The sequence below is a fragment of the Capra hircus genome, chromosome 15, assembly GCF_001704415.2.
Source record: "Capra hircus breed San Clemente chromosome 15, ASM170441v1, whole genome shotgun sequence".
NCBI lineage: Eukaryota > Metazoa > Chordata > Mammalia > Artiodactyla > Bovidae > Capra > Capra hircus.
The window spans coordinates 30,732,735-30,760,037 of NC_030822.1; the positions used below are offsets into that span (position 1 = coordinate 30,732,735).

Consider the following 27,303-nt stretch of genomic DNA (forward strand, 5'->3'; position numbering starts at 1 on the left):
ATATTGATAGTAAAGACTATTTGCCGCTGCTATTTAGTTGCTCAGTCGTGTTCAACTCTTTGCAACTCCATGGACTGTAGCCTGCCAGGCTCCTCTGCTGCTAAGTCGCTTCAGTTGTGTCCGACTCTGTGCGACCCCATAGACAGCAGCCCACCAGGCTCCACCGTCCCTGGGATTCTCCAGGCAAGAACACTGGAGTGGGTTGCCATTTCCTTCTCCAGTGCATGAAGGTGAAAAGTGAAAGTGAAGTCGCTCAGTCATGTCCAACCCTCAGCGACCCCATGGGCTGCAGCCTGCCAGGCTCCTCTTCCATGAGATTATCCAGGCAAGAGTGCTGGAGCAAGTTGCTGTTTGCTTCTCCAGAGAATCTTTCTGACCCAGGGATCAAACCTGCATTTCCTGCTTGGCAGGTGGATTCTTTACCACCGAGCCACCTAGGAAACCCAAAGACTACATTGTCTTATTAAATTCTTTTTTTAAAAAAACATCATTTGAGTAGTACTGCCGTTTTTTGGGTTTTATTCCCCCAACCCTTTATGAAGTACCAATTACTTAAGATTTATTTTAAAATACTCACTTTTGAAACCTGTAGCCCCTAAAGTCACCCTGCAGAGACCAGCAGTTTGCGGTTGACCCTGCGCTAGTGGCAGGAAGCGTGGCTCGGCCCAAGACCTGCCCCTTCCACCCACCCACCTGAGCAGAGCCCCGGCTTCCTGGCCTTGCTGATGGCCTGCTCTTTGGGATGGCCACTCCTTTCTCCTGCCTGGAAACACCTTCTTTTGGTCCCCATGCACATTTAGGAGCAGGGCCCCTGGGTCTCATGGCCCTGCCTCACCCCTCCACCGGCCTGCCCGCCGCCGCCCCGGCTCCCAGGCTTCGAGCCTTGTCTCCTTGGATCTCCCCAGGGTCCTCTTCTCTTTCTGGCAGACTCTGCATTGTGGGGACCCTGCCTCAGTCGTGGAGCTGTATCTGCCACTCCCGTGTCTTCCTGGGGGCAGTCCAGCCTCCTGGCCAGGCCACTGGTCCTGGGGGAGGGCTGGAGAACAGGGGTCCCGGCTCCCCTCTTCCATGGTGTGGTCTCCACCTCCAGGCAGCCTGTTGGGTCTGCCTCTCACCCCCTTGTCAGTCAGCCCCGTGGGAAGGCCCTCCTCCCTTTAACCATCTCCTGCTGCTCCCTGGGCCCTCCCCTCTCTTCCTCGGTCCTCTTCCCCTTCTCGCTTTCTTGCTTCTCTTTCCTTTTCCCCATCTTTCCCCCGACCCCTTCCCCTTTCCTTTTCTTCTTCCTGGCATCCAGCCATTCACAGTGACCTTGCCTCTTAGACTTTCTCGTTTACCCTTGTCCTTGCAGCTTCCACCTCAGGCCAAGATGAGGAGCCATTCAGAGTAGCTGCCGCCTCTGGGGGACCCCGGCATCCTGGGCAGCCCCACCGGTGAGTCACGGGGAAGTGGGGAGCTGGGCTGGGTGTTGTAGGCTAAGCCTCCACCAAGGCCTCATGAAGGTGAGACCCAGCGTCCTTTTTCCATTTATTTATGTATTTTTTGGCTGCATTGGGTCTTCGTTGCTACACATGGGCCTTCTCTCCTTGTGGAGAGTGGGCACCCTCCCCAGTTGCCTTGTGTGGGCTTCTTGTTGCAGAGGACGGGCTCTGGTGTGTGGGCTTCGGTAGCTGCGGGCCGTGGGCTCTCGAGCACAGGCTCAGTAGTTGTGCTGCATGGCCTTAGTTGCCCCATGGCACGGAGGATCTTCCTGGACCAGGGATTGAACTGGTGTCCCCTGCCTGGCAAGGCATTGGACCATTGGACCACTGGGGAAGCCCCTGTTTTCCGTTTTGAAAAACTGAGGTTAAGAGGCAGAGAGAGAGGGTGAAGCCAGAGATCTTGCGAAGAACTTCCCAGGAGAGCTTTGAAGGATGGAGTCAAGCAGGGATCAGTGAGACAGGTGAGGTGTGTACCTGATTACTTGATTTCCTTCCGTGCCTGGTGCATTATGGTCTTATTCTTACTTCCAGATAATCCTGTTATCATCTTAAGTTGTAATTTGTTGGAAAATGGTATGATATTAAAAAGATAAAGAGGATACAGTGAAAGGTAACCCTCCCTTTCTTGTCCTCCCGGCTGGGAGTCTCCTCCTCAACAGCAGTGTCTTGTATACATATCCGAGTGTTTTGTGTATATGCGTGCGTGTATGTATACGTATATATTTTCTTTTTCTTTACCCTAGATTTTTACATAATAAAACACTGTTCTGCACCTTTCTTTTCCATCCAACAATAGATCTTTAATATCCATGAATATGAACTTTATTTTTTTGGCCGTATCTTACTTTTTGGCTGTGCCTCGAGGCGTAGGGGAACCTTAGTTCCCTGACCGGGGATTGAACCTGCATCCCTTGCATGGAAAGCACAGAGTCTTAACCACTGGACTGCCAGGGAATTCCCTGAATATGAACTTCAGAATCTGCCTGTGGGTAATTTTAGCTGGGATTGTGTTAGCATTAGCTTAACCTGGGAAGAACTGCTGTCTTTATAATGTTGAGAGCCCCTTATCAAAGAACATCAAATGTATTTCTGTTTGTTTGTGTCTTCCTTTGGGACCCTCAGGAGCCTTTTAGAAAAATTCACATAGTTCAAAATTTGGGTAATAGAAAAACATGTAAAGTGAAAAGTTTACCGCCACTTGAAGCCGGGTTTCCAGGGAAGCTGATGGGGCCCAGGGAGGGCCCGGGCAGTGTGTGCATGTGGTCATGTTTTTTTGGTAAATTTTTAACAAACCCTCCCATCCCCCTCAGCCCTCAGCATTCCTCCCTAGAGGCAACCAGCATTGCCTGTATCCTCTGTATCATTTTAGCCATCTGCATTTAGCCGTGGACACGCACTGATCTATCCTCTCCTTTTGTTTTTATTCTCGTGTTTTTTCATGTGGAAGGCAGCATGTTCGGTATGGTGTTTTGAACCTTTCTTTAGTCGGTTGATACATATCGGAGGTCATCCTTAGCAGCATGTAGCGTTCCCTCCTTCTTATGGAGTTTCTTCATTTTTCTTTAGTCACTTAGCAGCTCCTTAGGAGGTCACCCCACACTGATATGTAAGGAGTCTCCTCGTTCCCTATGGCTCAGCATTCTCCTGTGTGATTACACAGTAATTTAGTTAGCCATTCTCCAGTCTTTGTGTATCTTGATTACTTCATACCTTTTGCCGTTGTACACAATGCGGTATACGTCCTTTTGGACATGCGCCAGGAAGACTGCAAGGGAACTAGCCACGGGCGGCTGGGTCAGAAGGCCAGAGCATTGAGGTTTTCACAGCCTGGTGGCGTTGCCCTTCCCAGAGGCACTGCCCCATCCTGGGAGGGGAGTGCCTCACCTCGTCACCACTCGCTGTAAGGAGGGGAAGTTCCATGTTCCATTTCTTGCGTTTAGAACCATGTATACTTTTCTTTCTGTCAGTTCATCTTCTTTGCCCATTTATCTATCAGATTATTGGTCTGTTTCTTATTTCTAGGTGTTTTTAACTGCCTAGGAAAATTAGCCTGTGCTTGGGGTAGGAGTGATACCCCCTAGTTTGTCATTTATCCCTTGGCCTTGCTTATGATGTTTTTTTTTTTTTTAATTGTGCAGGAATGTTTTGCCTGCAGTTGAATATTTTAGTCTTTTCTTTATCCTTCTGGATTTGTATCATTTCCAAAAGGCCTTTGCCTCTCTGAGACAAAGATTTTTCATATCCTTTCATGATTTACTGTAACTTATCCTGTCGTAAGGTGTAGGGGTCCAGCTTTGTAGCTCACTACACAGTTGCGCTAACAATTTAATAATGCATCTTTTCCCTCCTAGTTTGAGATGTTGCTTTTGTTGTATTACTAAATTCTTAAATGTATTTGGGTCTTTCTTTTAAAATTTTTATTAGTTATTTATTTGACTGCCTAAGGGATCTTTAGTTGTGGTATTTAGGATCTAGTTCCCTGACCAGGCATTGAACCGCACCCCCTGCTTTGGAAGGTGAAATCTTAACCCCTGGACCAACAGGGAAGTCCCTAACTTCTGTGCTGTTTTATTGATTAATGTATATGTTTTAATATGTGGTGAGGCTGATTCTCACTCTACCCTTCCTTTGCCCACTCCTTCACTTCCAGAATTTTCCTGCTTTTCCTGCTTGTTTGTTTTTCCACATGAACTTTTAATCAGCTTGTCTAGCCACCACCACCCATCCCTCCAAGAAGTTCTATGTGTATGTTTAGTAGGATAGCACATATTTATAAATTAACTTAGGGTTAATATCTGTATGATGCTCTCTATCCAGGAACATGTCTGTCTATCCAGAACTTCTTTTTGCCCCTTAGTACCACATTTTTCTCCCTATAGATTCTATGCATTTCTTACTAAGTTTATTCTTGGTGGTTTTTATTTTGTGATGCTGTTGTAAATGAGGTCTTCCATCCTGGTTTCTACTTCGTTAATTGCTTATAAATATTGATTCTATTAATTTTGAACCTAGCTATCTTACTAAATTCTTTTACTGTTTGTAATACTTTCTCAGCTGAACTTTTTGGGTTTTCCAATTCAGAACTCATATTTAAGTAATGGATTAACTCTTCCTTCCCAGTTTTTATACCAATGGTGTACTTTGGTTGAACTTTTAGAGTAGTATGAATAAGAATAATGATGGAAGTTTTTCTCTCGTTTTTCTGTTAAGCAAAGTGCTGGTTTTATTTTAAGAAAGTATCGATCTGTTTCTGTTTTACTAAAATTTTTGTTTAAGTGTACTGGATATTGAGTTTTATCATATGCCTCTTTAGTATCTATGGAGATGAGCAGTAAGCGTTTTCTTTTGATCTGTTAATCACTGCTTGGCATCATCTGTTCCTCGACTCTTGCCAGGTCAGGAGTTCTTGAGTATCGTTAGGGGACCTCAGTCCCCATTGCCCAGTACAAGGCTGTTTTGAAAGAACAAATGAAAGAATGGCTTATCCTATCCATTCCCATCTTTCCCTCCTCAGTGGTGGGAAGGGGTTACTCACCCACAGGCCCAGGACATCAGACTGTGTGGTGCTGTGCTGACGCACCTCCTGGAGTAATCTGCTTCCTTCAGGAGCATGGAGGTGGGGGTAAGGCTCACCCCACAGACTGGGCCTATAAAGGGACCAGCAGTGGTATCCCTCAATCCCACCTATACTTGCTAATATCCCTGGGTCTTGCAGAACGTGGGAGGGGCAGAGATGCAGACACAGCCATAGCAGTGGCCAAGGCCGTGGATGGGGATTAAGACAGCACCAACTCTGAAGGTCCTGGAGGACTTCCTGGAGGAGCTGGATGCTAGGAGGCCACAGAGGTGGGGTGGGGGAGGAGGTGGCAGGTTTCAGGAAGTAGGAGAAGCCTATGTGTTCAGAGCCCAGGCAGTACCTTGCCTTGCCTGGCACATGGGATGCAGGGGAGAAAGCTCAAACACAGAGCTTACCCCATGGCATGGAAAAGCCACAGAGAATTGTTGATTGGAGACCTGTACCTGGACAGCTTGCCTCTGACCTGTGCCCGTGTGTCTATTCCAGGTCTGGACAGAGCCCTGCTGGCTGGCCTCTGCTGGCAGGAACCATGGCGGAGGCCGGGGACGGGGCGCTCTCGGTGGCGGAGTGGCTGCGAGCGCTGCACCTGGAGCAGTACACGAGGCTCTTCGAGCAGCACGGCCTGGTGTGGGCCACAGACTGCCAAGGCCTCAGTGACACCCGCCTGGTGGACATGGGCATGGTGCTCCCTGGCCACCGCCGCCGCATCCTGGCTGGCCTGCTCCGTGCCCACACACCCCCAGCCCCTGCACCCCGCCTGGCCCCACGGCCCGTGCCCATGAAGCGTCATGTCTTCCGCTCACCACCCACGCCCACCACTCCCCCGGAGCCACTGCCTGCGGCTGGAGAGGATGAGGGGCTGCCCACCGCCCCACCCATCCCGCCCCGGAAGAGCTGCCTTCCGCCCACCTGCTTCTCCGCCCCATCCACAGCGGCTCCAGACCCTGTGGTGCCCCCGCTGCCCGCCAAGCGGCATTTGACAGAGCTCAGCCTTCCGCCCGTGCCCCCCCGCACCGGGCCCCCCCGCCCACTGGTGAGGTGAGTGGATGCGTGCAGGGTGGGAGGGACATGGGCAGAGAACCTAGAGGGTCAGTATGGGGAGAGGGCAGGAGGGAGGGTTGCGGCTTTTGACACTGGGGTAAGAAAGGCACCTTGGTGGCGGGAACAACATGTGCGAAGCTCAGAGGTGGAAAGTGCAGTCCTCAGGTGCTCTGAGCAGACAGTGCAGTATGAGTGACGGTGAGGCTTGTGGATGGCACTGGTGGGACATGCCGTGAAGGCCAGGTGGGGAGCCGGGAGAGTTTTCAGCGGAGCAATCAGTTGAAAACTGAGTATGAAAGAATGACCCTGGCTGCTGGTAACGTTGATGGAGGAGGAGGCTGGGAGACCAGTGAGAGGGCACAGGGCCACCTGTGAGGCCCCCACTAAGGCTGTGCGCATGAGACTGGAGAGGAGTGGGCAGATTGGAGTGAGAGCTTGACCCCAGAGTGGACAGGACTTGGGGCTGGGCCGGTCATGAGCAGAGAGGGCACGAGGAAGTACATGGCATCCAGCTTTCCATCTTGATGGTGCCATGCTTGATCTGTGATCTGAGCACAGAGGGGAGTTTGGGAGGAAGTTGGGTTCATTTTGGGGCCTGGCGAATATGAGTTATTGGGAAACCGGCACCTGTGTCTGCAGTCGGGAGGTAACATTTGGAGGAAATGGGGAGTCTGGAATGAAGAAATTGTCCTGGAGGTTGCAGCAACTGCCCCGGCCTTGGTGCTGGGGCTCTTGTCTTCCCCTTTCACATGGCTCCTGCCAAAGGTCAGTTCTCAGGCCACATCCTGCTCACCCTCCCTCCTCCCCAGAACCATTTTCCCCGCTCCTAGGTCCTGGTACTCCTGTTTCCTTTCTTTCTTTTTCAGTATGTTTTTATTTTGGTGCGGGGGCACCGCTCCATACGGCATGTGAGATCTTAGTTCCCTGACCAGGGATTGGACCCACGCTTTCTGCATTGGGAGCATGGAGTCTAAATCACTGGGCCACCAGGGAAGTCCCCTTCTTGTTTTCCTGAGTTTCCGCCTACTTCTGTGGACATTGCATTTAATCTCCTTTACAAGTATCCTCCCTTCCTGCGACTTGCTGGGGTGCCCAGTTTAGGGGAGATCCTCAGGTGTGGCTGTGTATGTAATGAAGGGTATAATGGGGCTTTATTGTAGCACTTGGGCCAAGTCAGCCTAATCTGGGAAGGCTTCTTAGAGGAGGAAGGGATGTGTAGAGAAAGATCCCCTGGTCTCAGTTATTGTTGGGCACTGTGCTGGGTGCTTTACTTACATAACCTCGTTCGATCCCTGCGCAGTTCCTCTGGGGCATTTGTGTCCTATTTCAAGCAGAGAAACTAAGGCTCAGAGAAGAGAGGGGAACACTGGCTGGATCCATGCCAAGTACATGCTGAGGGAGCCCCTCTGGGGAGGACCTGGGAGGTTTTCCCCCTTCAAGAGGGGCATTAAAGGGCCTTCTGAGGCCAAGCCAGGGCTGTGGTGTTTTGAGGTTTGATTGGTAAGAGCACAAAAAGAGTTCATTGTGCCTTTCATAGGTTCACACGCTGGGAGAGGTAATGGGATCCCCTGGGAGCTTGGCTCGGAGAAGGCAGTGGCACCCCACTCCAGTACTCTTGCCTGGAAAATCCCATGGATGGAGGACCCTGGTGGGCTGCAGTCCATGGGGTCGCGAACAGTCGGACACGACTGAGCGACTTCACTTTCACATTTCACTTTCATGCATTGGAGAAGGAAATGGCAACCCACTCCAGTGTTCTTGCCTGGAGAATCCCAGGGACGGCTGAGGCTGTGGGGTTGCACAGAGTCGGACACGACTGAAGCGACTTAGCAGCAATAGCAGTCGCAGGAGCTTGGCTTAGAGGCCAGATTGGAGTTTCCTGGTGCCACTGCACCCTCTAGTGGCCACCCTTCTGCCTGCAGAAGTAATTTTTATTTCCTTTAACTACATCTTTAGAATGGGATGTGTGTGTATGTGTGTTCATGCACACCTGTCTATGAAGGCTGGGAATAGGTGAACAAGGGCAGGAGGCAGGGCCCTGTCCATAGAACGTTCACGAAGGCTGAGGAGGCATAAACCCTAGCCAAGAAGTGTATGCCTGGGTTCCTGCTTAGAAGGCGAGCTACCTGAGCAGGTCCAGCTGGATGCATGATTCTGACTAGGAAAAGCTGCTCCTTTGGGCCTGTCTCCCCATCAGGTATCCTCCTTGGCTCTCCATGGCCCTCCTGAATTCAGGAGACTTTCTGGGTAGAGCAAGGGTCCTGTCTTTGCCCTAGGATGCCAGGCCCCACTCTCAGATCTTCATTCTGAACTTAGCCAACCTCTGTGGGAAGCCAGATTCCCATGGTCAGGAATCTGGCCCCTTGTAGCTAGAGAACCTAAAATTCATTCCAGGCTGAGAGACTTCGTAGGCAATTATTCCTTGCAATGTGGGGCTATTCCTTGTGGTAGAATGGCAGGTGAGCTGCCAAGCCTGGCTTCTGTATCCTGGGGTCTTTGACACTTGGAATTGTGGGCATCTGCAGTCCTAGCCTCCTGGGCTTCCAGGGTGTGCAAAGTCTTTACAGTCCAGAGATAGAAAAACTCTAAGGGCAGAGAGAGCCTCACATGTGGTTAACAGACAAGGGCTGGGCCACGTGTGGGTAACAGATAAAGGCTGGGCAGGTTTTGGACCCTGACTGGCTTCCCCTCACAACGCCTTTCTGTGACCCCAGGCTCTGTGGTGCACAGTGGAAGACAGCCCAGCCTGGCCGGCCCCTGCCTCGCTTGCAGGAGTCCCCACTTCCTGATCTGGCCTTCCTGTCCTTGCTTGTACCCTCTAGTGACGTAGGTCTTACTCTCTCAATCTTAGGGCCTCTTACACCAGATCATGAGGTGACTGAGGGAGCGTTTTTCCCTGGCTCCGGTCCATCACTGGGCTTCCCAGTGGAATTTGTGATTGATTACTGTGTGTGCATGTGTGTACTTAGGAGGGAGTAACTCCACGTGAGGGCGTGGCTGGCCAGTTTGTCTGTGTGCACCTATAGGTGTACATCTAGCCAGGTGGTAGCATGTCTGTGTATTTCTGCAACCGCACATGTTCTAAGGGAGGCAGCGTGTAATAATTATGTGTATACACAGGTGGGGATTTATACGATTTCAGTGGTTACGTGCTATAGTGTGTATACAAATTTATCACGCCCTGTATGCACACATACATGTGCCCAAGTGTTCTGTACTGTGGGGGCTCCAAGAACATGAGTGTATTTGTGAGTGCGTGTGTTGTGGGTGGTGAGTTGTTTCTTTGTGTACGGTCAGGTGTGAGCCAGTGTGTACTTGTGCTGTGTTTGCAAGTGCTGCCAAAAGGCCGAGCCCCCTAGAATGTCAGCTCCATTAGGGGCTCAGATCCTTTTCAGTTTCATTTACTGCCACATACCCAACATTTGAAACAATGCCAGGTGCCTGACAGGTACTCAGAAAATGTTTGTTGTTTGAGTAAATAGATGAGACCTGCATGAGCTTCTGTACCACCAGGTGCTGAGCTTGTGTGCTGCCCATGCTGACTCAGCACCCTGTGAGTGCCCTCCGCACACACTGGACCCTGGACAGTAGGGTTACAGGATACCCCAAATCCCTTCCCACTCCCCGACCTCTGTCACCCCAGGCATCTTGGAAAGGGAGAGACCTTTAGGGGAGGCAGGCAGAAAATGAGCAAGGATGGCATCTCTTCCCCTCTGCCCCAACTGGGTCAGAACTCTCAGAAGCAGGTTCACTATTTGCCTGGCCTAGGAGGACCCTGTTTCACCCCCAAAGGGTCTGCACCCCCACCATCACCTAAGCCTGTAATGGGTAACTAACTGACAAGTCCAGAGACACTGAGAAACTTGTTCAAAGTCACACAACCCAGTATAGGAGAAGGCAGTGTTCAAACCCTGCCTGTTGGCCTGGGACTGTCTACTCAGCTTCAGGTGTCATAGATGTGAACCCTCTGAGCCTGCTTCCCTGACCGTGGCAGCGAGGTCATTTCTGACCCAGGGTCACTCTGCAGAGCCTCCCCTAGCCTGCTCTGGGCCTCCGTGTCCTACTCCGATACTTGGATGTCTGGAGAAACCTGGAGAAGAGGGAAAATTTGCCCAGAGTGGGCAGCAGCCAGCTGGAGTCACATCGCAAGGCCTCCCACCTGTGCCCTCGACCCTCTGCAGCCCAGCCAATCCCTGGGCTTCCTGGAGACTGATCACTTGTTGCTGGGGCAGAACTTGCTCTCTTCAGAGAGCCTCTTTCCTAGCTTCTCTGGGCCTTGTGTGAGTGGGGAGGGGCCAGCCAGAGTATCCACTCTGGAAGGCCCTGCTTGATGTCACTGGAGTAGTTTGTCCACCCACTTCAGCTTAGAGGGGGAGCCAGCCTGGGGGCGGGAAGGAAGTGTCTGCCCCAGGGGATTCTGGGTGACTTTTCTCTGTCTCAGTCGAGTTTTCAGGAAGTGTGTGTGTTGGCCAGGGCTGCAGGGGGCGGGGGGAGGCGGAGAGCAGGAAGCTAGAGAAGACCAAAGCTGGATTCAGACACAGACACGCACATACACGTACACGTACACACACTCACTCTCCCAGACAGACTCACAGTCACACACAGAAACACACACTCCAACAAGTGATCACAAACACTCCGACACAAATCACGGGAGTGCAGAGCCATACCTGGAACCAGACGTGGCCTCAGGCACACCCAGGGAGTGGGGCCAGGCTGTCTGCGAGACCAGCGTGGGTCGGACACAGGCTGGACAGTCAGGTACCCGGCTCACATTGGGCGCAGCTGGCCAGAACCACGGGAGCTCTTGGGCCCTGGATCCAGAGGGCGTCTGAGGGTGAGCAAGGGGCCACCGTGGGCTGGGCTGTCGGCTGAGGGAAGGGGGCAGTCTCTTCCTACGGGCCTGGGAGGGCAGGAATCCCAGACTGTCTGTCTGTCTGTCACCTCTCCCCAGGTTAGGTTTTCTGTGCTGCTCTCCTCCCCCTCCCTTTTTTACTCTCAGACTTCCCTCTTTTCTTTCACTTTCTCTACATTTTCTGTTTTCTCCTGCCCTTTCCTTTTCTCCCCTCTCTCTTCTCCACTTCTGCCCTGGGCTTTCCGCAGCTCCATCTCCCTGTAAGTGTCTCTCCTGGGTTCATTGGGAGCCTCCGGGGCCTGTCTTCTGGGCCGCCTGGACTGCTCCTCTGTGGGGCCTCTGCCCTAAAGCGATCTGGTGCTGATCTCACTTCTGGCTCCCTGCACCCCCCTGAGGATTCCCTTCGGAGGCTTAGGTGACTTACCTCAGGGTCAAGTTCAAGGGTGCTGTAGCTCTGGAAGCTCACCTATCCAAGCCCTCTTGCCCTCCCCTCTTCCAGGCAACAGGGAGACCTGCCAAGGGCTGACCCTTAACTCGTGTCTTCCTACCCCTTCTTCCAGGCCTGCTGGTATGGTGGGTGTGCCTTTGTTATTGGGGGGATCTCCCCAGTTGCTGTAACCCCTAATGAACTCAGTAACCCCATACTTGGGCCACTAGGGGCAAAGAGATTCCTCTAAGCAGATTCTGTCTGTGTGGCTGGCCCACCCCTGCACCCTTGGCTCATCTTTCCACAGGGCCCAGCAAACACCTGCACCTTCTCCTCTGGCCAGGCCAGCCCAGGGATGGGGGAGAGGGGCTAGTACAGTCATGTGCTCCCTGAGGGGTGAACTTCCTCCCCCCACTGCCTTCACAGGCCAGCATTGGGTCAGGCCTAGGAGGCGTGAAGAGCTGCCACAGGAGACCTAGGCCTCACCCTTTGCTGCCCACGACAGCAGGGCGCCCAACTGTGAGCTTAGAGGAGGGAGCAGTTGGGTGGACTTCCTGAAGGAGGAGGTGTATCTTGAGCACAGGAGAGTTGATGATCTGGGTCATCATGAGGATTAAATGAAAAAAAAAAGACTTCCATGAGAATGCCTGGCATAAAGGGGATACTTAAGCCAGTGGTAGTTACATTGTTCCAAGGGCATGTGCAAAGAGCTGGGTGAAACATTGGTTTTAAAGGTGGGTGCCAGGTCAGTTGGGCACTGCTCTATGGAGGGATGGAGAGATGCTGACCTCCAGTATTCAGTATGTGAGTGGGGTGATGGTCATTCATTCACTCAAAATGCAGTCACCAAAGCCCCCTCTGTGTTGGGTGATGCTGTGGCATGGAGAGGGCTTGGCCTGAGAGGATTCACAGCTTATGCAAAAGCTGAGAGGCGTCCAGCAGACATCATGTCTAAGGAGTGATACCCTGGGAAGGGCTTTCTCCACTGTGGCTTGGGCAGAAGTAAATAGAACAGAACCCGGAAAGTGCTAGAGGAGCTGAGCTTTGGGCCTCATGATGGAGAAGGAAGGATAAGGGCAGCCATGGAGGAAGAAGGAAGCATAGGGCTGAGGCATGGGCCCCAAGGAGGACAAGGAAGTGGGGAGTTGGGAAAGGCTGCCCTCGTGGGTAGAGGAGGTCAGGAGAGGAGGCCAATGTGTCCAAATCATGGTCTGACCCCACCTCTTGGCCCTGCTGGTGCAAGTCCAGGGGCTGGTTTGGGCTGGGTCCCTCCAAGGCCTGTGTGACCCTTTAGGGAGAAGATCCTGACTCAGGACGGAGTGTAGACCCGGGTCCTTGGTCCTCTGAGGTCAGTACAGTGAAGCAGACAATGAAAGATACAACTATACTGAGTGCTCAGAAGCCTGAAGGCTAGAGAAGCGTCAAAGAGACCCCAACCCAGCCAGGGGTACTAAGGGAGGCACAAAGTGGAGAAGAAGGATGTATGACTTGCACCTTTGGAAGGAAAAGTAGCAGGTGGCCGGGCAGGGAGCTGTGTTCCTGGTGGAAGGAACAGTATGGACAAAAGCCTGCAAGTCCGCATTTATGGAAAGCAGCTCAGCTCAGGATGGCTGGAGTGTGAGTGGGGGATGAGTTCCAGGCCAGCCTGAGATATTCAGACTGCCCCGTCCTGTATCCCGGCCCCTCTGCCTCTGGGGTGACTGAGATCCAGGGGCCACCCTGGAGGAGGGGCCATGAAGCAGGTTCCTGGTTCAGCCTGTGCAGCCTGGGCCTCCTGCAGAGTGGCCCTGTGGCCTCACCCAGCCACAGCCAGGGTGAGAAAATTGTGTTGACAACTTGTGACCGTGGCTCTCTACTGGTTGTCAGCGAGCCGGGAAGCAGATCAGAGGGGAACTTGAGGCTTGGAGGTGAAGTGATATGCTTTGGAAGGACACAGACCGATCAGTGGTTCAGCTGGATTGGAGGTCCAGGGCTGCCTGGCTGCCAAGCTGCGTCTCTTACCTACAGTGACGACATGTCTCATTTCGCCCAGGATAAGCCCACTTGCACCTGTGACCTGACATAGTTGTTAATAGTGCCTCTTTTGGGACTTTCTGGTGGTCCAGTGGGTGAGATTCTACACTTGTTCACAATGCAGGGGGCATGGGTTTGATCCCTGGTCAGGGAACTAAGATCCCACATGCTGCGAAAAAAAAAAAAGTGCCTCTTTTAACTCTTGGAAATGTTATCGTTTATATGATTAATTACATGGTCACCCTACTCCTCTGTTCTTACCCATTCTGGCTTGGGACCCTCACATGTCCCCTAATCTATAGATATGTAAGGTTGGCTGTATGTATTTGCTGTAACCCAGTAAAACAAACCTCCTTAGGCTAAGGGCCCAGGCTGGGGTGCCCCCTGCCCTAGAGTGCCTAGCCTTGCTTTGGGCATAAGGTGGAGAGCAGATGGGTCCATATGCCACTTAGATAGAGAAGAAAGGGGCTGAAGGAGCAGAGGGGTCAGGAATGAGGGGCAGGCGGAGAGCAGCTTTGCATGGGCGTCGCGGAGGCTGCCCAGAGGAGGACTATTGAGCCGTGTTCAAAGGCACAGACAGGCTTTCCACAAGCTGAGATGTAGGGAGAGGGCCAGGAGGTGTAGGCAGGAAGAAGTGGTGTGAGCAGGGCTGCTGAGTCCATGCCCAGGCCTGGGACTGATCTTCCGGTCTTGTAGGGCCAGGGGTCAGTGGGAGCACCCCAGCTGGGCTTCAGCTACAGATTGGAGCTGGGGCTGCTCTAAGGGGTGCAGGCACCAAGTGGTCAGGACTCTGGCTAGTTTTCGGGCACTCTGTGGGCACTGCCCCGTCCCCCAGAATTTCCCACATCTGTGCCTTCCTGATACCACTTCTCCTTTCCTGGGCTTGGCCCTGACTCAGCATGGCCCTGGTCCCCCGTGGTAGGCGGGGAGAGGGATCAGCTAGGAGGCTTCCTGGAAGAGACGTCTAGAATGAGATTGGGAGGCCCGTGGGGTCCCCTTGCTCCGCTTTCTTGGCATATAACCCTTTTCCTGCAAAGACTTTGCTGGGAAAGGAGCCCTTAGCATCTGTTCCTGTCTCCCTTATCACTATGGTAACAGGGCCATCAGAAATGTGATCACATTTCCTTTTGGATGGAACATCAACTCAGAGCTGTCTGGATCCTGAGTTGTAGCCAGTGTGAGGAGGCGGATCTCAGAGAAGCCCTGGGATCCCGGCTATGGCCTCATTTGCCCCTGATGGTTGAGTTTGCAGCTGTGGTGCTGTACTTCCTGGGTGAACATCCTAGTTGTGGGACCAAGAACAAATTACTTCCTGTCTCCATGTCTCAATTCCTCATCTGTAAAGTGGGGATAGCAAGAAGCCCTGCCTTAGGGAACCCTTGTGATGAGTAAATGAGTGAATCCACTTAAAGCTCCTGGGAAAGTATGCATACACACACACATACTTAATAAAAATTAAGTAATCCAGGTCTTCATTTATTAATCCCTGCTGAGTGCTGGGCATACAGTAGTGAAGAAGGAGGATATGGCAATTGTCTTAGGGAACCCACGTGCTGGGGAGCCAGGCCTCAGGAAGGGCAGGTCCCTCACAGATGATCAGGACGGTGGTGGGGGAGGACTGGGGGCCAGAGATGAGAGGACTGATGCTGCCTGGGTTCTGAGGATGCTCTGTTGCCATCAGCTTTGCCTCAGTGCTGGCTCTGAGTCCTGGGGGAGGCAGGGAGCCAGGCCGACACAGCCCTGCTTGGCATTGGAAGGGCAGAGGCTGTCCCCCCTGCTCTGAGCACGTCTGATTGGTCCTGATCCAACATCCTAGAGCTCTCCTCTCAGCTGATCACAGGCTGGGCCTCCAAGGGCCCCTTCCTATTGGAGTCTGGGAGACTATGTGTGATAGTTTGCTTTGGACTTTAGACTTGACCAGCTGGGAGCTGACACCACAGGTCATGCCCTCGGGCCTGCCTTTTATTTGCTTCCCTCTTGACCCTATTGGCTAACCTGTCCACCTACCTATCCACCCACCCACCCAGCCAACATGCTCTTGTTGCTATCTCAGCCAGGCCCTGTACTAGGTGGGCTGTGGGGATAAAGAGTCAAGATCAAGGCTGCCCTTGCCCTAAAGAGATTCAGGGTCATGTTGGGGAGACAGCCTAGTACAGTGCTCATTGTAGGGGGAGTCTTCGCAGGTCCAGCTAAACTCCCACCCTAGGCCCACTTGGCATCAGATTCTCTGAGAAGCATAGAGAGAGGGAAGAGCTGGCCACCAGGACAGCGGTGGGTCTTCCTCTGCTGGAGGGTGCTCCTGGCAGTCACTGCCGCCGTCCACATAGCTGTCTGGGGGCCATTCTCTGTGGTCCTCCAGGGGGCAGCTTGGGGGTGGGGGACAAGACTCACAGTGGACAAGTGTGGGAGCCACCCTGGCTTGGAGACCTCTTGCTCCAAGGAGCCAATATGTCTTCTAACAACCTAGCAGGTGTGGCTTCAGGTCCTTTGCACAGGCTGTGCCCAGTAACAAGCTTCCACACTCTGGGAAGCCCAGAGCTCCAGCTTCTCCCCCAGGTCAAGAGATCACTTACAATTTCTCCCAGTCCAGGTGCAGTTCCACACTCAAGCCACTAAAGGTAGTGTTGCCTGGGAGCGTGGCTGACATACCACCTTCATCAGGTTTCTAGGGAGAAAGAATTTTGTCCATTCTTTACCTATGGAGAAAAAGAAGATAGAGTTCAGGGTGATCTAGAAGTAGCCACTACGTGTCCTAAGAAGCATCCAGACTGTGGCATCAGGGTTCAGGTCTGGCTTAGATGCTAGCACAGTACCTGGCACAAAGGAAGGCGTTACTAAAAATCGGGTTACTTGGAATAATTCACCTAAAAGCTCATCACAGAGGATAACATGGGCAGGGCCTAGGGGAGCAGGAAGGAGGGGTCAGGAAAGACTTTGAGAGAAGGGGCATTGAGTGAGAAGTTAAAGGATGAGTAGATCTCAGTGCAAAGAAATAGAGGAAACAATAGAATGGAAAAGACTAGAGATCTCTTCAAGAAAATTAGAGATACCAAGGGAACATTGCATGCAAAGATGGGCACAATAAAGGACAGAAATGATATGGACCTAACAGAAGAAGAAGATATTAAGAAGAGGTGGCAAGAATACACAGAAGAACTATACAAAAAAGGTCTTCATGACCCAGATAATCACGATGGTATGATCACTTACCTGGAGCCAGACATCCTGGAATGCAAAGTCAAATGGGCCTTAGGAAGCATCACTACGAACAAAGCTAGTGGAGGTGATGGGATTCCAGTTGAGCTACTTCAAATCTTAAAAGATGATGCTGTGAAACTGCTGCACTCAATATGCCAGCAAATTTGGAAGAGTTAGCAATGGCCACAGAACTAGAAAAGGTCAGCTTTCATTCCAATCCCAAAGACAGTCAATGCCAAAGAATGCTCAAACTACCGCACAATTGCACTTATCTCACTTGTTAGTAAAGTAGTGCTCAAAATTCTCCAGGGCAGACTTCAACAGTACGTGAACCATGAACTTCCAAGCTGGATTTGGAAAAGACAGAGAAACCAGAGATCAAATTGCCAACGTCTGTTGGATCATTGAAAAAGCAAGAGAGGTCCAGAAAAATATCTATTTCTGCTTTGTTGACTATGCCAAAGCCTTTGATGGTGTGAATCACAACAAACTGTGGAAAATTCTTCAAGAGATGGGAAAACCAGACTACCTGACCTGCCTCCTGAGAAATCTGTATGCAGGTCAGGAAGCAACAGTTAGAACTAGACATGGAACAACAGACTGGTTCCAAATTGGGAAAGGAGTACATCAAGCTGTATATTGTCACCCTGCTTATTTAACTTATATGTAGAGTACATCATGAGAAACACTGGGCTGGATGAAGCACAAGCTGGAATCAAGATTGCCGAGAGAAATATCAATAACCTTGTGCAGATGACACCACCCTTATAGCAGAAAGTGAGGAAGAACTGAAAAGCCTCTTTATGAAAGTGAAAGAGGAGAGTGGAAAAGTTGGCTTAAAACTCAACGTTCAGGAAATGCAGATCATGGCATCTGGTCCCATCACTTCATGGCAAATAGATGGGGAAACAGTGACAGACTTTTTTGGGGGGGGGGCTCCAAAATCACTACTGATGGTGACTGCAGCCATGAAATTAAAAAGACACTCCTTGGAAGAAAAGTTATGACCAACCTAGACAGCATGTTAAAAAGCAGAGACATTACTTTGCCAACAAAGGTCCATCTAGTCAAAGCTGTGGTTTTTCCAGTAGTCATGTATGGATGTGAGAGTTGGACTATAAAGAAAGCTGAGCGCCAAAGAATTGATGCTTTTGAACTGTGGTGTTGAATAAGACTCTTGAGAGCCCCTTGGACTGCTGCTTGGACTGAAAGATCAAACCAGTCCATCCTAAAGGAAATTAGTCCTGAATATTCATTGAAAGGACTGATGCTAAAGCTGAAACTCCAGTACTTTGGACACCTGATGTGAAGAACTGACTCATTTGAAAAGACCCTGATGCTGAGAAAGATTGAAGGCCGGAGGAGAAGGGGACGACAGAGGATGAGATGGTTGGATGGCATCACCGACTCAATGGACATGAGTTTGAGTAAACTCTGGGAGTTGGTGATGGATAGGGAGGCCTGGCATGCTGCAGTCCATGGAGTCTCAAAAAGTTGGACATAACTGAGCAACTGAACTGAACTGAGATCTCTGATCAGAAACCAGGGAGCAAGGTATTCCTGGAGGAAGCAAGAGCAGGAGCCAAGGCCTGGCATCGTGTTCATGCCGAGCCCTTCCTTGCTTTCTTGGTGGTCACACACTCTTAGCCACTGCCAGGGACACTGGGCAGTAAAGAGGCTGAGGTCAGCGGTGGGGAAAGTGGCCCACCGCTCGGGTGCTCCTTCTCAGTCCCTGCTGGACCCTGGCAGAGATGGCAGTTGGTGCCAGGCTTCCAGGGCTCAGGCACCTGATCCGGCTGGTGGTCTCTGCCTCCTGTGTGTTGGCCTGTGATACGCCACGTCTTGTTTAATCCTCCAGCCACCCTGCCACAATGGATTGGTAGTTCTCAGTTCACCAAAGAAGAAACTGAGGCTCAGAAAGGCTAGGTGCTTGCCTCAGGGCACACAGGAACTGAAACCAAGGCAAGGCTCAAACCCATGTCTCTGATGCTGAAGCCCTTTGGAGACCCTCAGCCTGCAGGGAGCAGTGTGATCTGTGCTGAGACAGACAGACAGACAGGAGTCTAGTGGCTCTGGGAGCCCAGGCCTTGGAGTCTGGAGGGCTTCCTGGGGCAGGGGTAGCAGAGATGAAAAGCAGGGAGTGTGGTGGGTTCAGATGATTTGAGAGGTCTGAGGGCACTGAGAGGATGGTGAATATCCAAGACAATAAAGAAGGTGGTTATGAGCCAGAGATCCATGACTTGTTGCCTCAGGACTTGGTTTCTGAGGCTCTGGTCTGTGCCCTTGGCCTCGATGCCCATTTCAGTCTTGTCTCGTCCATTCTCAGACAAATGCCTTCTTCTTAAAAGCTCAGGTCCAACCTTCCCTGGTTCCCTAGGCTGGGAAGCAAACTGCCTCCCACCCCGTTCTGGTCTTCAGCCCTGTTTTAGAGTGGAGACCCAGTGGGTACGTGTGGCTAAAGATTAGCACTTTGGGGCCAGTTGACCCTGCCCAGCAGTGCAGGGCTAGCTCATGAAGCCAAGGAAGGCACCTGCTTTGGGGAGCCTGGAGGGGGTGGGCAGGGGAGTGAGGCAAGGCGGGCTTATCTCTGAGTGTGTGGAATGAATGAGTTGTGCTGCAGCTCAGGGGAGCTTGGGGCTCAATGAGTTTGAGTCCTGGCCCTGTTGCAGTGTTGCAGACTCAGTGACTCAGCCACACTGAGGTTGATGCCCAACTTTTGGTCTGTTCCCAGCCTTCCCTCCAAAGAAGAGAAGTTACTATCACCACCATCACCGCCCCCTCCCCAACCAGAGCCTGTGGAGCCTCCGGCCACTTTCCCCAGGGGGCCTCCTCAGCCCCTGTCTGCACCTTGCAGTGCCCCAGAGGTCCCTCCGAAGCCCCCCCGCCTGCCCCCGGAGTTTGGTGAGTGCTGTAATGCAGCATGGGACTTGGGGTGGGTAGCCTGGGTTCAGGGCTGAAGAGTCTATAAGGATGCAAGGATCACACTCCCCTTTGTCCTGGGCCCTGCCACTGACCCGCTGTGTGGCCCTGGACAGGTAAGCATCCTTCCCTTCAGCCTCTGAATGGAGACAGCACCCAGCTCTCCAGCAGACTGACTGCTAGGTGGGGACAGATGGCAGACTTCTTGAGTTACTCACGGTTTAAAGTTTAGGACTATTTTCCATGGTCCTGGGCAGTTTGCTTTTCCTTGGCTTGTCCGCTTTTCTTGAGTCTCGATTCTTGGTTTGTTTGTTTGTTTGGTTTTTTTTTTTTTTTTTTTAGCCTTTTTAGGAGAGTCCCTGCCCTGACCCCCGAGCTTGCTGCCTAGTTAGATCTCCTTGTGGCGGCCTGGCCTCTCCTTCTGCTACCCTCTAATTCTGTCCTATGAAGCCTCGAGAGTATAAATAGCACTTCCTGTCCCTCGTGCCTTGTTTTGAAAACCAGGCCAGAGTCGGGGCAGGGGTCACTCATGGGCTAGGCGAGGCCTGGTTTCCTTGCCTCTGAGTCTCTCCCACCCGTCTACCTCCCCAGATGACTCTGACTACGATGAGGTCCCAGAGGAGGGGCCGAGGGCCCCAGCTGCCGTGATGACCAAGAAGGTAGGGCAGGTGGTGGTTTGGGTTTGGGCTGTCTGCCTGTCAGCATGGAGGGTGGGCCACCCGCTGCCTTTCAGACCCTGGGGACCACCCAACAGAGAGTGAGCAGCCGACTCCCTGGAAAGTTCCCTTGCTCTTCTCTGTCCAGATGTGCAAGGGTCTGGGGGCTCTGGTTTGTGGCTCCAGATCTAGTCTTAAGCTGCATCTTGGATGGCTGTGTGACCCCCTCTCTCCCTCTCTTTTGGGGTGTCTGTCCCTGTGTCTGTCTCACTTTCTGTGTCCCTGTCTCTCTTGAGTGTCCTAACTTTCCATCCGTGTCTTTATCTGTTTATCCTTCTGTCTTTGTCTCTGACCTGGGCCCCTGCCTGCACTGGTTTTCTCTGTCTGTGTGACCCCATCTCCCTGGGTCCCTGGGTAGTCTGCTGGGGGTTGGGGAGGAGAGGTGGGTGAGGAAACAGAAGTGCCAAGTTGTGTGGGCCCTGGGCCTGGACAGAGGTGGGTGTGGCAGCCCTTAGAGGTGTGATCTCGGGCTTGAAGGAGAGCGTGACACTGAGTGGGTCTGGGGGGCAGGAGGAGCCCCCAGCGAGTCAAGTCCCACGGGCCGTGCGTGTGGCCAGTCTGCTGAGCGAGGGGGAGGACCTGTCTGGAGACGACCAAGGGGATGAAGATGAGGATGACTATGCCTACGAGCATGTCCCCAAGTAAGTGTCCACTCCTCTCGGGTGGTTCTCCCAACTGGCCACCCTCCTTCACCATGCCCAGCCTGTTCTCTCCATCTCCTCTGCCCCAGCCCTGGGGGAGTCCCCACTCTGGCCCCCTCATCCCCTCTCTTCTCCCCACAGTGGTGACTGGCACACCAGCAGCCTGAGCTCATCTTTGCCCAGCAGCCTCCTGACCCCTGAGCTTCCCCCACACCCCATGGACGGCCTGCCTGTGGGCCCCACCCCCACCCCACTGGTCATCAAGGCTGGCTGGCTGGACAAGAACCCCCCGCAGGGGTGAGTGAGGCCTGTTGGGTTGTGCTGGTGCCCTGCACGGGATGGGCTCAGTCTAGTATATTTGGTATCACGGATCAGAAAACCAGAAGGGACAAGGTTATTTGAGCAGGTCTCCCTCTAGGTAAACTGTAACTGCCCATCATCCCCACCAGATTTATGTGTTATTACCCTTAAAACTGGGAAGTCTTTTTCCTGGTGGTCCAGTGGGCAAAACTCTGTGCTCCTAAAGCAGTGGGGACAGGTTCAGTCTGTGGTCAGGAAACTTAAGAATCCCCCAGGCTGCATGGCGTGGCCAAAAACAAAACAAGAAAAACGCTGGGAAGTCCTACTTTGAGTCTGATTTCATTCGCTCTTGCTATAGGTAAAGTCCATTTTCTTCTCCATGATCATTTGGGATCCTTCCTGCCTTCAGTCTGGCTGTTCCTAGCTTTGTACGTGACTGCCACAGGGGGCTAGGGTGATCTTGGAACTGCTCCCTAATTCCCAGTCCTTTGCTCTGTTGTTCTGCGTCTGCCTCTCCAGATCTTACATCTATCAGAAGCGATGGGTGAGACTGGATGCCAGTCACCTGCGATACTTCGATAGTAACAAGGTGAGGCCTGTTAGTCCCTGATATGACCCTGCTCCAGCCTGAACCCTGACACTGGGCCCAGGCAGAGTCCCTGCCTAGATGAGTCCTGACCAGAGCTCTACTCTGACTCTTTGGACTATGTCCTTCTGGCCCATTGACCAGCCATGGCCTTGGCCCGGGTTGGTATAGGGACTGTCACTGACCCCTGTGGGAGACGGGGCTGCCACCTTCATTTCAGCAGAGGTTGAGGGGGTCACAGAGGGGCTGGGCCTCTGTGGTCCTCACCCCCACAGTCTGGCTTCTCTCCCCTAGGATGCCTACTCAAAGCGCTTTATCCCCGTGGCCTGCATCTCCCGAGTGGCTGCCATTGGGGACCAAAAGTTCGAAGTGATCACGAACAACCGGACCTTTGCCTTCCGGGCAGAGAGTGATGGTAGGGAGCGGGGTGGAGAGAAGACTGGCAGTTCGGCCTGAGAAGTGGGGGAGGAGAACCAAGGAAGGTCTGCTCCCCCCGTATCAGACCCAGAGAGGAGTCAACCCTCTGTGAAGTAGGGGAGGGGAGGGCCCTCTCTCACCAGCTTTGTGCTTGAGACACCACTGAGTCCTCAGCACCACACATCCCCATTTCGGGGGATACAGGCTCGGAGAGGCCAGGGGCCTTGCCCACCCTAAGTGGCACAGCTGGGATCGGAGCCTGAGCTGGTCCACATCAGAGAACTTGGAGATGACAGAGACAGGAGGGCTAGTCCGGGTGGGCTTTCTGGCAGAGGTGTTGCCTGAGGAGCTTGGAGTGGGCACCCTGAGGGAACCCCTGCCTGTCTGAGCTTGGGCCTCCCCTTTCCCTTTGCCTGCAGCGGAGCGGAAGGAGTGGATGCAGGCCCTGCAGCAGGCAGTGGCTGAGCAGCGTGCCCGGGCCCGCGTGTCTAGTGCTTACCCATTGGGTGTTCAAGGCTCAGAGCCCCATGACCATGCTGGCAGCCTGGAGCTACGTGGCTTCAAGAATAAACTCTACGTGGCCGTGGTCGGGGACAAAGTTCAGCTTTACAAGAATCTGGAGGTGTGACTGGTCTGCCAGGCTGCTGAACCTCTGCCTTGTCCCCTGCCCACCAAGTCCCTTAGTCCCGCCTTTCACCCACCTGGTCCTTCAGCCCCGGCTCTCCGCCCTGGTCCCTCAGGCCCACCTGCTTGGTCCTTCTTCTCTTGACTCCGCCCTTTGCCTGCTGCCTCATCCTGCCGCTTGCTCTGACCCCTTCTCCCTCCTGGTCCCTGAGCGTTACCCTCCCATCACCACCCTGGCTCCTGCACCCCCTGTTTATTGCAACATGGCCTCTGATCAAGGTCCGTTTACCCATGCCCAGATTCCTGAGCCCTCCCATACCTCCTTCCTGGGCACTTTCTAGTCCCTCAAGTCCCACTTCCCCTTCCTCTCTCCCCCATCCCTGGGTCTTGGCGCCCCACCCCCCAGCCTTGCCCTCTCCCTTTCCCACCCACTACCAGGAGTACCGCCTGGGCATCGGCATCACCTTCATTGACATGAGCGTGGGCAACGTGAAGGAAGCGGCCGACCGGCGCAGCTTCGACCTCACCACCCCCTACCGCATCTTCAGGTGAGCCTCCCGCCCCTTGTTCACCTGCATCCTCACTCCCTGATCGTATTTTCTTGCATGTGGAGGAAGCTGCCCCTGCTTCTAGGTTCCTTTCCTCCCCTCTCTCCCCAGCCCTGCCCACCTTGCTGGGCCTTGCTGACCTGCTGTGATCCCTTCCGAGAAGTCTCACACCCCCGCTCTGTCCATCACCGTCTCCCCTTGCCTGCCACACTGCCGCACCGCCCACTCACCTGCTGTCCCCTGCGGCCTGCCGTGCTCCGCTCACAGGTGCTTGTCTGGCACTGACGGTGGCTTGAGATCCAAGGCTGCGCCTCACTCCCTGTCTCATGCCCATCCTGTGTGCTGCTCCCTGAGCCTCCAGGACTCTACCAGCTTGGTTTCCTCTGACCTCAGCTGCCCATCAGTGATCTGTCTCTGTTCTCCATCCTCTCTGGAGAAAATTGCCCACTCACAGACCTTCAGCCACCTCCTCTGAGGCTCTGTGCCATGCCTGGATTCAAACGCTTTGTATTCGTCAGCTCAGCTGCCGTGACAATACCACAGACCCCAGATCTTAAACAACAGGTTTATTTTCTCACAGTTCTGGAGGCTGGAAGTCCAAGGTCAAGATGCTGTCAGGGTTAGTTTCTGGCAAGGCCTCTCTTCCTGGCTTGTAGGTGGCTTCCTCCTCCTCCTTGGGTCCTCAAAGGCCTTTCCTCTGTGCACTTGGAGAGAGGGATGTCTGGTGTCCCTTCCTCTCTTTATAAAGTAGCCAGTCTTGTCGGGTCAGAGCCCTGCTCTTACAACGTCTCTTAACCTTAATTACCTCCCTTAGTGGCCCTGTTTCCAGATGCAGTCACACTGGGGTTTGAGGCTTCAGGGGACACAATCAGTATAATATCCTGGGCCTGTCAGTGGGTCACTGTGTGACCTGGACAAATCATGTGACCATTCTGTGCCTCAGTTTCCTTCTCTGTGAGCAGGATCATGGCTGTCTCTGTAAAGCCATTATCTGACACAGCATCATCATCCCGCCACGTCATCTTTTTTGTCCTTAGTCAGATCTTCTCTGCCTCCGGTGGCTCTTTCTCCTGAACTCTAGACCTTCGTGTCTAATAGTTCTGTGGACATTGCCCGCTTAGTCCCTCCTCAGCTCACTTCTCCTCCCTGGCCCCCGTCTCCACCCACGGGGACCGTGCCTCTCCTGCTCACCGCTGGGCAGACCCTCTTCCTTCCGTCACGTTTCACCGCCGTGTGGTCCCTCTCCTGCAGGCCCTAGGCCTGTGGGCCTTCTGGCCTGGCTCCTGCTTCCTCACCCTTTGGCTGTCTATCTGTGACCACCGGAAGGTTCTTTTTCTTTTTTGAAAGCTCAGTTTGCATTTGTTCATTTCTTACATTCGTAGTCATCTTTGGTTGACATCTGTGGCCAGAGATTCTTTGCCATCCTCCCTAACTGCCATGTGACTAGTGGACACTTTCTCTGGAGTTGTCCTTCCCTGTCAGTTTTACAGAGTCTTGCCCATTTCCCTAGTTCCTTGTTGTCATGAACTTTAATTTGGTTGATTTGGTATTCAGCACCAAGGGCCTCCACCAGCCTGACCACATGGGCTCACAGGCAGATGTAAGTACACAGAGATGGGCTTAGCACTTGGCTAAAGCCTTGGCATTTTGCAGATTCAGTACACTAGGACTTAATGGATGAGGGTGGTCTTCACACCTCTCGTGTTGACGTGTTGACATCTATTCCATCTCCAGCAGCAGTACCTGCCTTGGCCATGGCAGTGGGTTACGGGTGAGCTGAATCTTGAGTCCACACGTGAGACTTGGTGGCAATAGGGAAGGAGCCAAAGGGAAAAGATCTCTGTACCCCCTGAAACCTGCTGTTGCTTCTCTGTTGTCCTCTGGGTGCACTTTGATCTCCTCTGCATGGCACAAGTTTGCCCTCTCTGTCTGTCAGCTTCTTTTCTGCCAGTATGCCCACTGGAATGCCCGGTGTACCCTCATGTCCCTTTGCACGCACTGTTCCCTCTGTCTTGAACACCCTTCCACCTCTTCACCTCACCACCCCTCTCATCTGTCAGCTCTTGGGCCCCATTTTTTCCTAGTATCACTTTCTACTCCCTGGGTGGGGCTGAGGTTGCGGGGTCCCTGTTGCTGTCCATGCCCGTCCTCCCCAGGGGCCCTGGGCGCCTCCCTCTTCTGTCTATCAGCTCTCAATACATGGTTACCCCCACTTCGTGCTGTGCCCCCTCAGGCTGCCACCAATCGTTCTGGGCCCTTTCCCAACCAGTCCCCCACCCCACTCCTGTGTCCCCAGCTTCTCAGCCGAATCAGAGCTGGAGAAGGAGCAGTGGCTGGAGGCCATGCAGGGAGCCATCGCCGAGGCCCTGTCCACCTCGGAGGTGGCCGAGCGCATCTGGGCCATGGCCCCCAACAGGTTCTGTGCTGACTGTGGGGCTGCCCAGCCTGACTGGGCCTCCATCAACCTCTGTGTTGTCATCTGTAAGCGCTGTGCAGGTATGAAGCGAGCAGGGTGCCAGGCCAGGGCAAGACAGGGCTGGGGTGTCCAGAAGGCAGGTGGTCTGTCTGGCTGGAGGGACTGGAGCGAAGGCAGTGTCAGAGAGCATCATTGATGAAGTGGCACCTATGTGTCAAGCCTTTCCCACCATGATTAACCTGCATGGCAGGGATTCAACTTCTCACGTACCATGGGAACTCTGAGGCACAGAGAAGGAAAAGGGCTTCTTCAGGGTCCCCTGGCAAGTAAGTGAGTCTGGATTTGAGCCCAGGCCTGTTGGAATCCAGCACCCCAGTCACATCAGAGGAGCCGGAAGTAGGCTAGGTCAGGCGGGGCTTTGGCAGGCAGAGGCGGGAGCTAGTGTTTTCATCCACAGGGGGATGGAACTGTGTGCGAACTGCAGGCCTAGCCCTGGGGTCCTGCCCAAGGCCTCTCCCTGACTGCCCCCATGGGCCCTGGGGTGTGATGGGGGAAGGGGGCTGCTCCTGTAAAGCAGAGGGCCCCCCAATGACCATGTGTCTGGCCTTCTGTCTGCAGGGGAGCACCGTGGCCTGGGCGCTGGTGTCTCCAAGGTGCGGAGCCTGAAGATGGACAGGAAGGTGTGGACGGAAACACTCATCGAGGTGGGGAGCCAGCTGTGTTTGGGGTCTGTCCCCCTTGGCTGTTGCCTGGGTCTCCCACCCATTTTCCCCCACCTCATCAGCCCCAGTGCCTTGGAGCTAGAGAGACCTTCGGGATCAACTAGTAGGTGGAGTTTGGAGCAAGTTGATTTTTGGCAAAGTTAGCAAACTGGCTAGTGAGCTAAGAATGTTTTTACAATTTTAAAGGTTGCTAAAAAAGAAGAAGAAGAAAAAGAATATGTCACAGAGACTATCCTGCAAAGCCTAAAATATTTACTTCATTTTATCTCTACTCACGTGGGCCAGTGGGTCTGAGCCTGTCCTTTTGGGGGATACTCACGCGTGTACATTTATGCCTGTGTGCTTGGGGTTGCCAGGTACTGATATGTGTGATAGTCACAGGGGAAAACCTGCAACAGGAGGCTGGACCAGGGCCTGACCGCATACCACCTTCCTTAGCCCCAGCCAAGCTGCAGACTCCAGAGCAGTTTGGGTGTCATATCCCCTGTGACTTAGGGTTAGAACCCCAGTTTACAGAGGATACTGAGACACAGGGAGAGAAAATGACTTTCCCGGAGTCACAGTGTGAGTCAGTGGCGGCTGGGACTGTTTCTGCTTTGTTCTCTGCTCTGACTCTAGCACCCTACGCAGCACCTGGCAAGCAGGCAAGCTGGGGGGCCCAGGAAATAGCTGTGGCACAAGTGATGAGCACAGTGAAAGAATGCATACCCTGAGTGCCAGAGCCCTGCAAAAGTCTGCCCTCACCCCTCTTCCTCTGAGCCCAGAGAGGAATGTCAGGGACAGGAGGTGTTTCCATAATCCCTGTCCACCCAGCTGGCTGACAGG

The 27,303-nt window shown here is 53.2% G+C and overlaps 1 protein-coding gene across 7 annotated transcripts in view; it reads left to right on the forward strand.

The window, feature by feature from the left end:
* Positions 1-27,303, forward strand: part of ARAP1 (ArfGAP with RhoGAP domain, ankyrin repeat and PH domain 1) — a 61,907-nt gene that overhangs the window by 15,965 nt on the left and 18,639 nt on the right. For 3 of the 7 annotated variants that reach the window (XM_018059391.1, XM_018059393.1, XM_018059395.1), the window contains exons 2-13: positions 1,349-1,430; positions 5,542-6,093; positions 19,321-19,490; positions 20,100-20,167; positions 20,702-20,865; positions 21,007-21,162; positions 21,685-21,754; positions 22,046-22,166; positions 22,588-22,790; positions 23,231-23,340; positions 25,637-25,836; positions 26,375-26,460. In XM_018059391.1, the coding sequence (XP_017914880.1) occupies positions 5,585-6,093; positions 19,321-19,490; positions 20,100-20,167; positions 20,702-20,865; positions 21,007-21,162; positions 21,685-21,754; positions 22,046-22,166; positions 22,588-22,790; positions 23,231-23,340; positions 25,637-25,836; positions 26,375-26,460 (1,857 nt within the window). In that variant the 5' untranslated portion in view covers positions 1,349-1,430; positions 5,542-5,584. Of the gene's footprint in view, positions 1-1,348; positions 1,431-5,541; positions 6,094-10,492; positions 10,934-19,320; positions 19,491-20,099; positions 20,168-20,701; positions 20,866-21,006; positions 21,163-21,684; positions 21,755-22,045; positions 22,167-22,587; positions 22,791-23,230; positions 23,341-25,636; positions 25,837-26,374; positions 26,461-27,303 lie in introns of those variants that run through there. The other 4 variants (XM_018059392.1, XM_018059394.1, XM_018059396.1 and 1 more) reach the window with 2 other exon arrangements.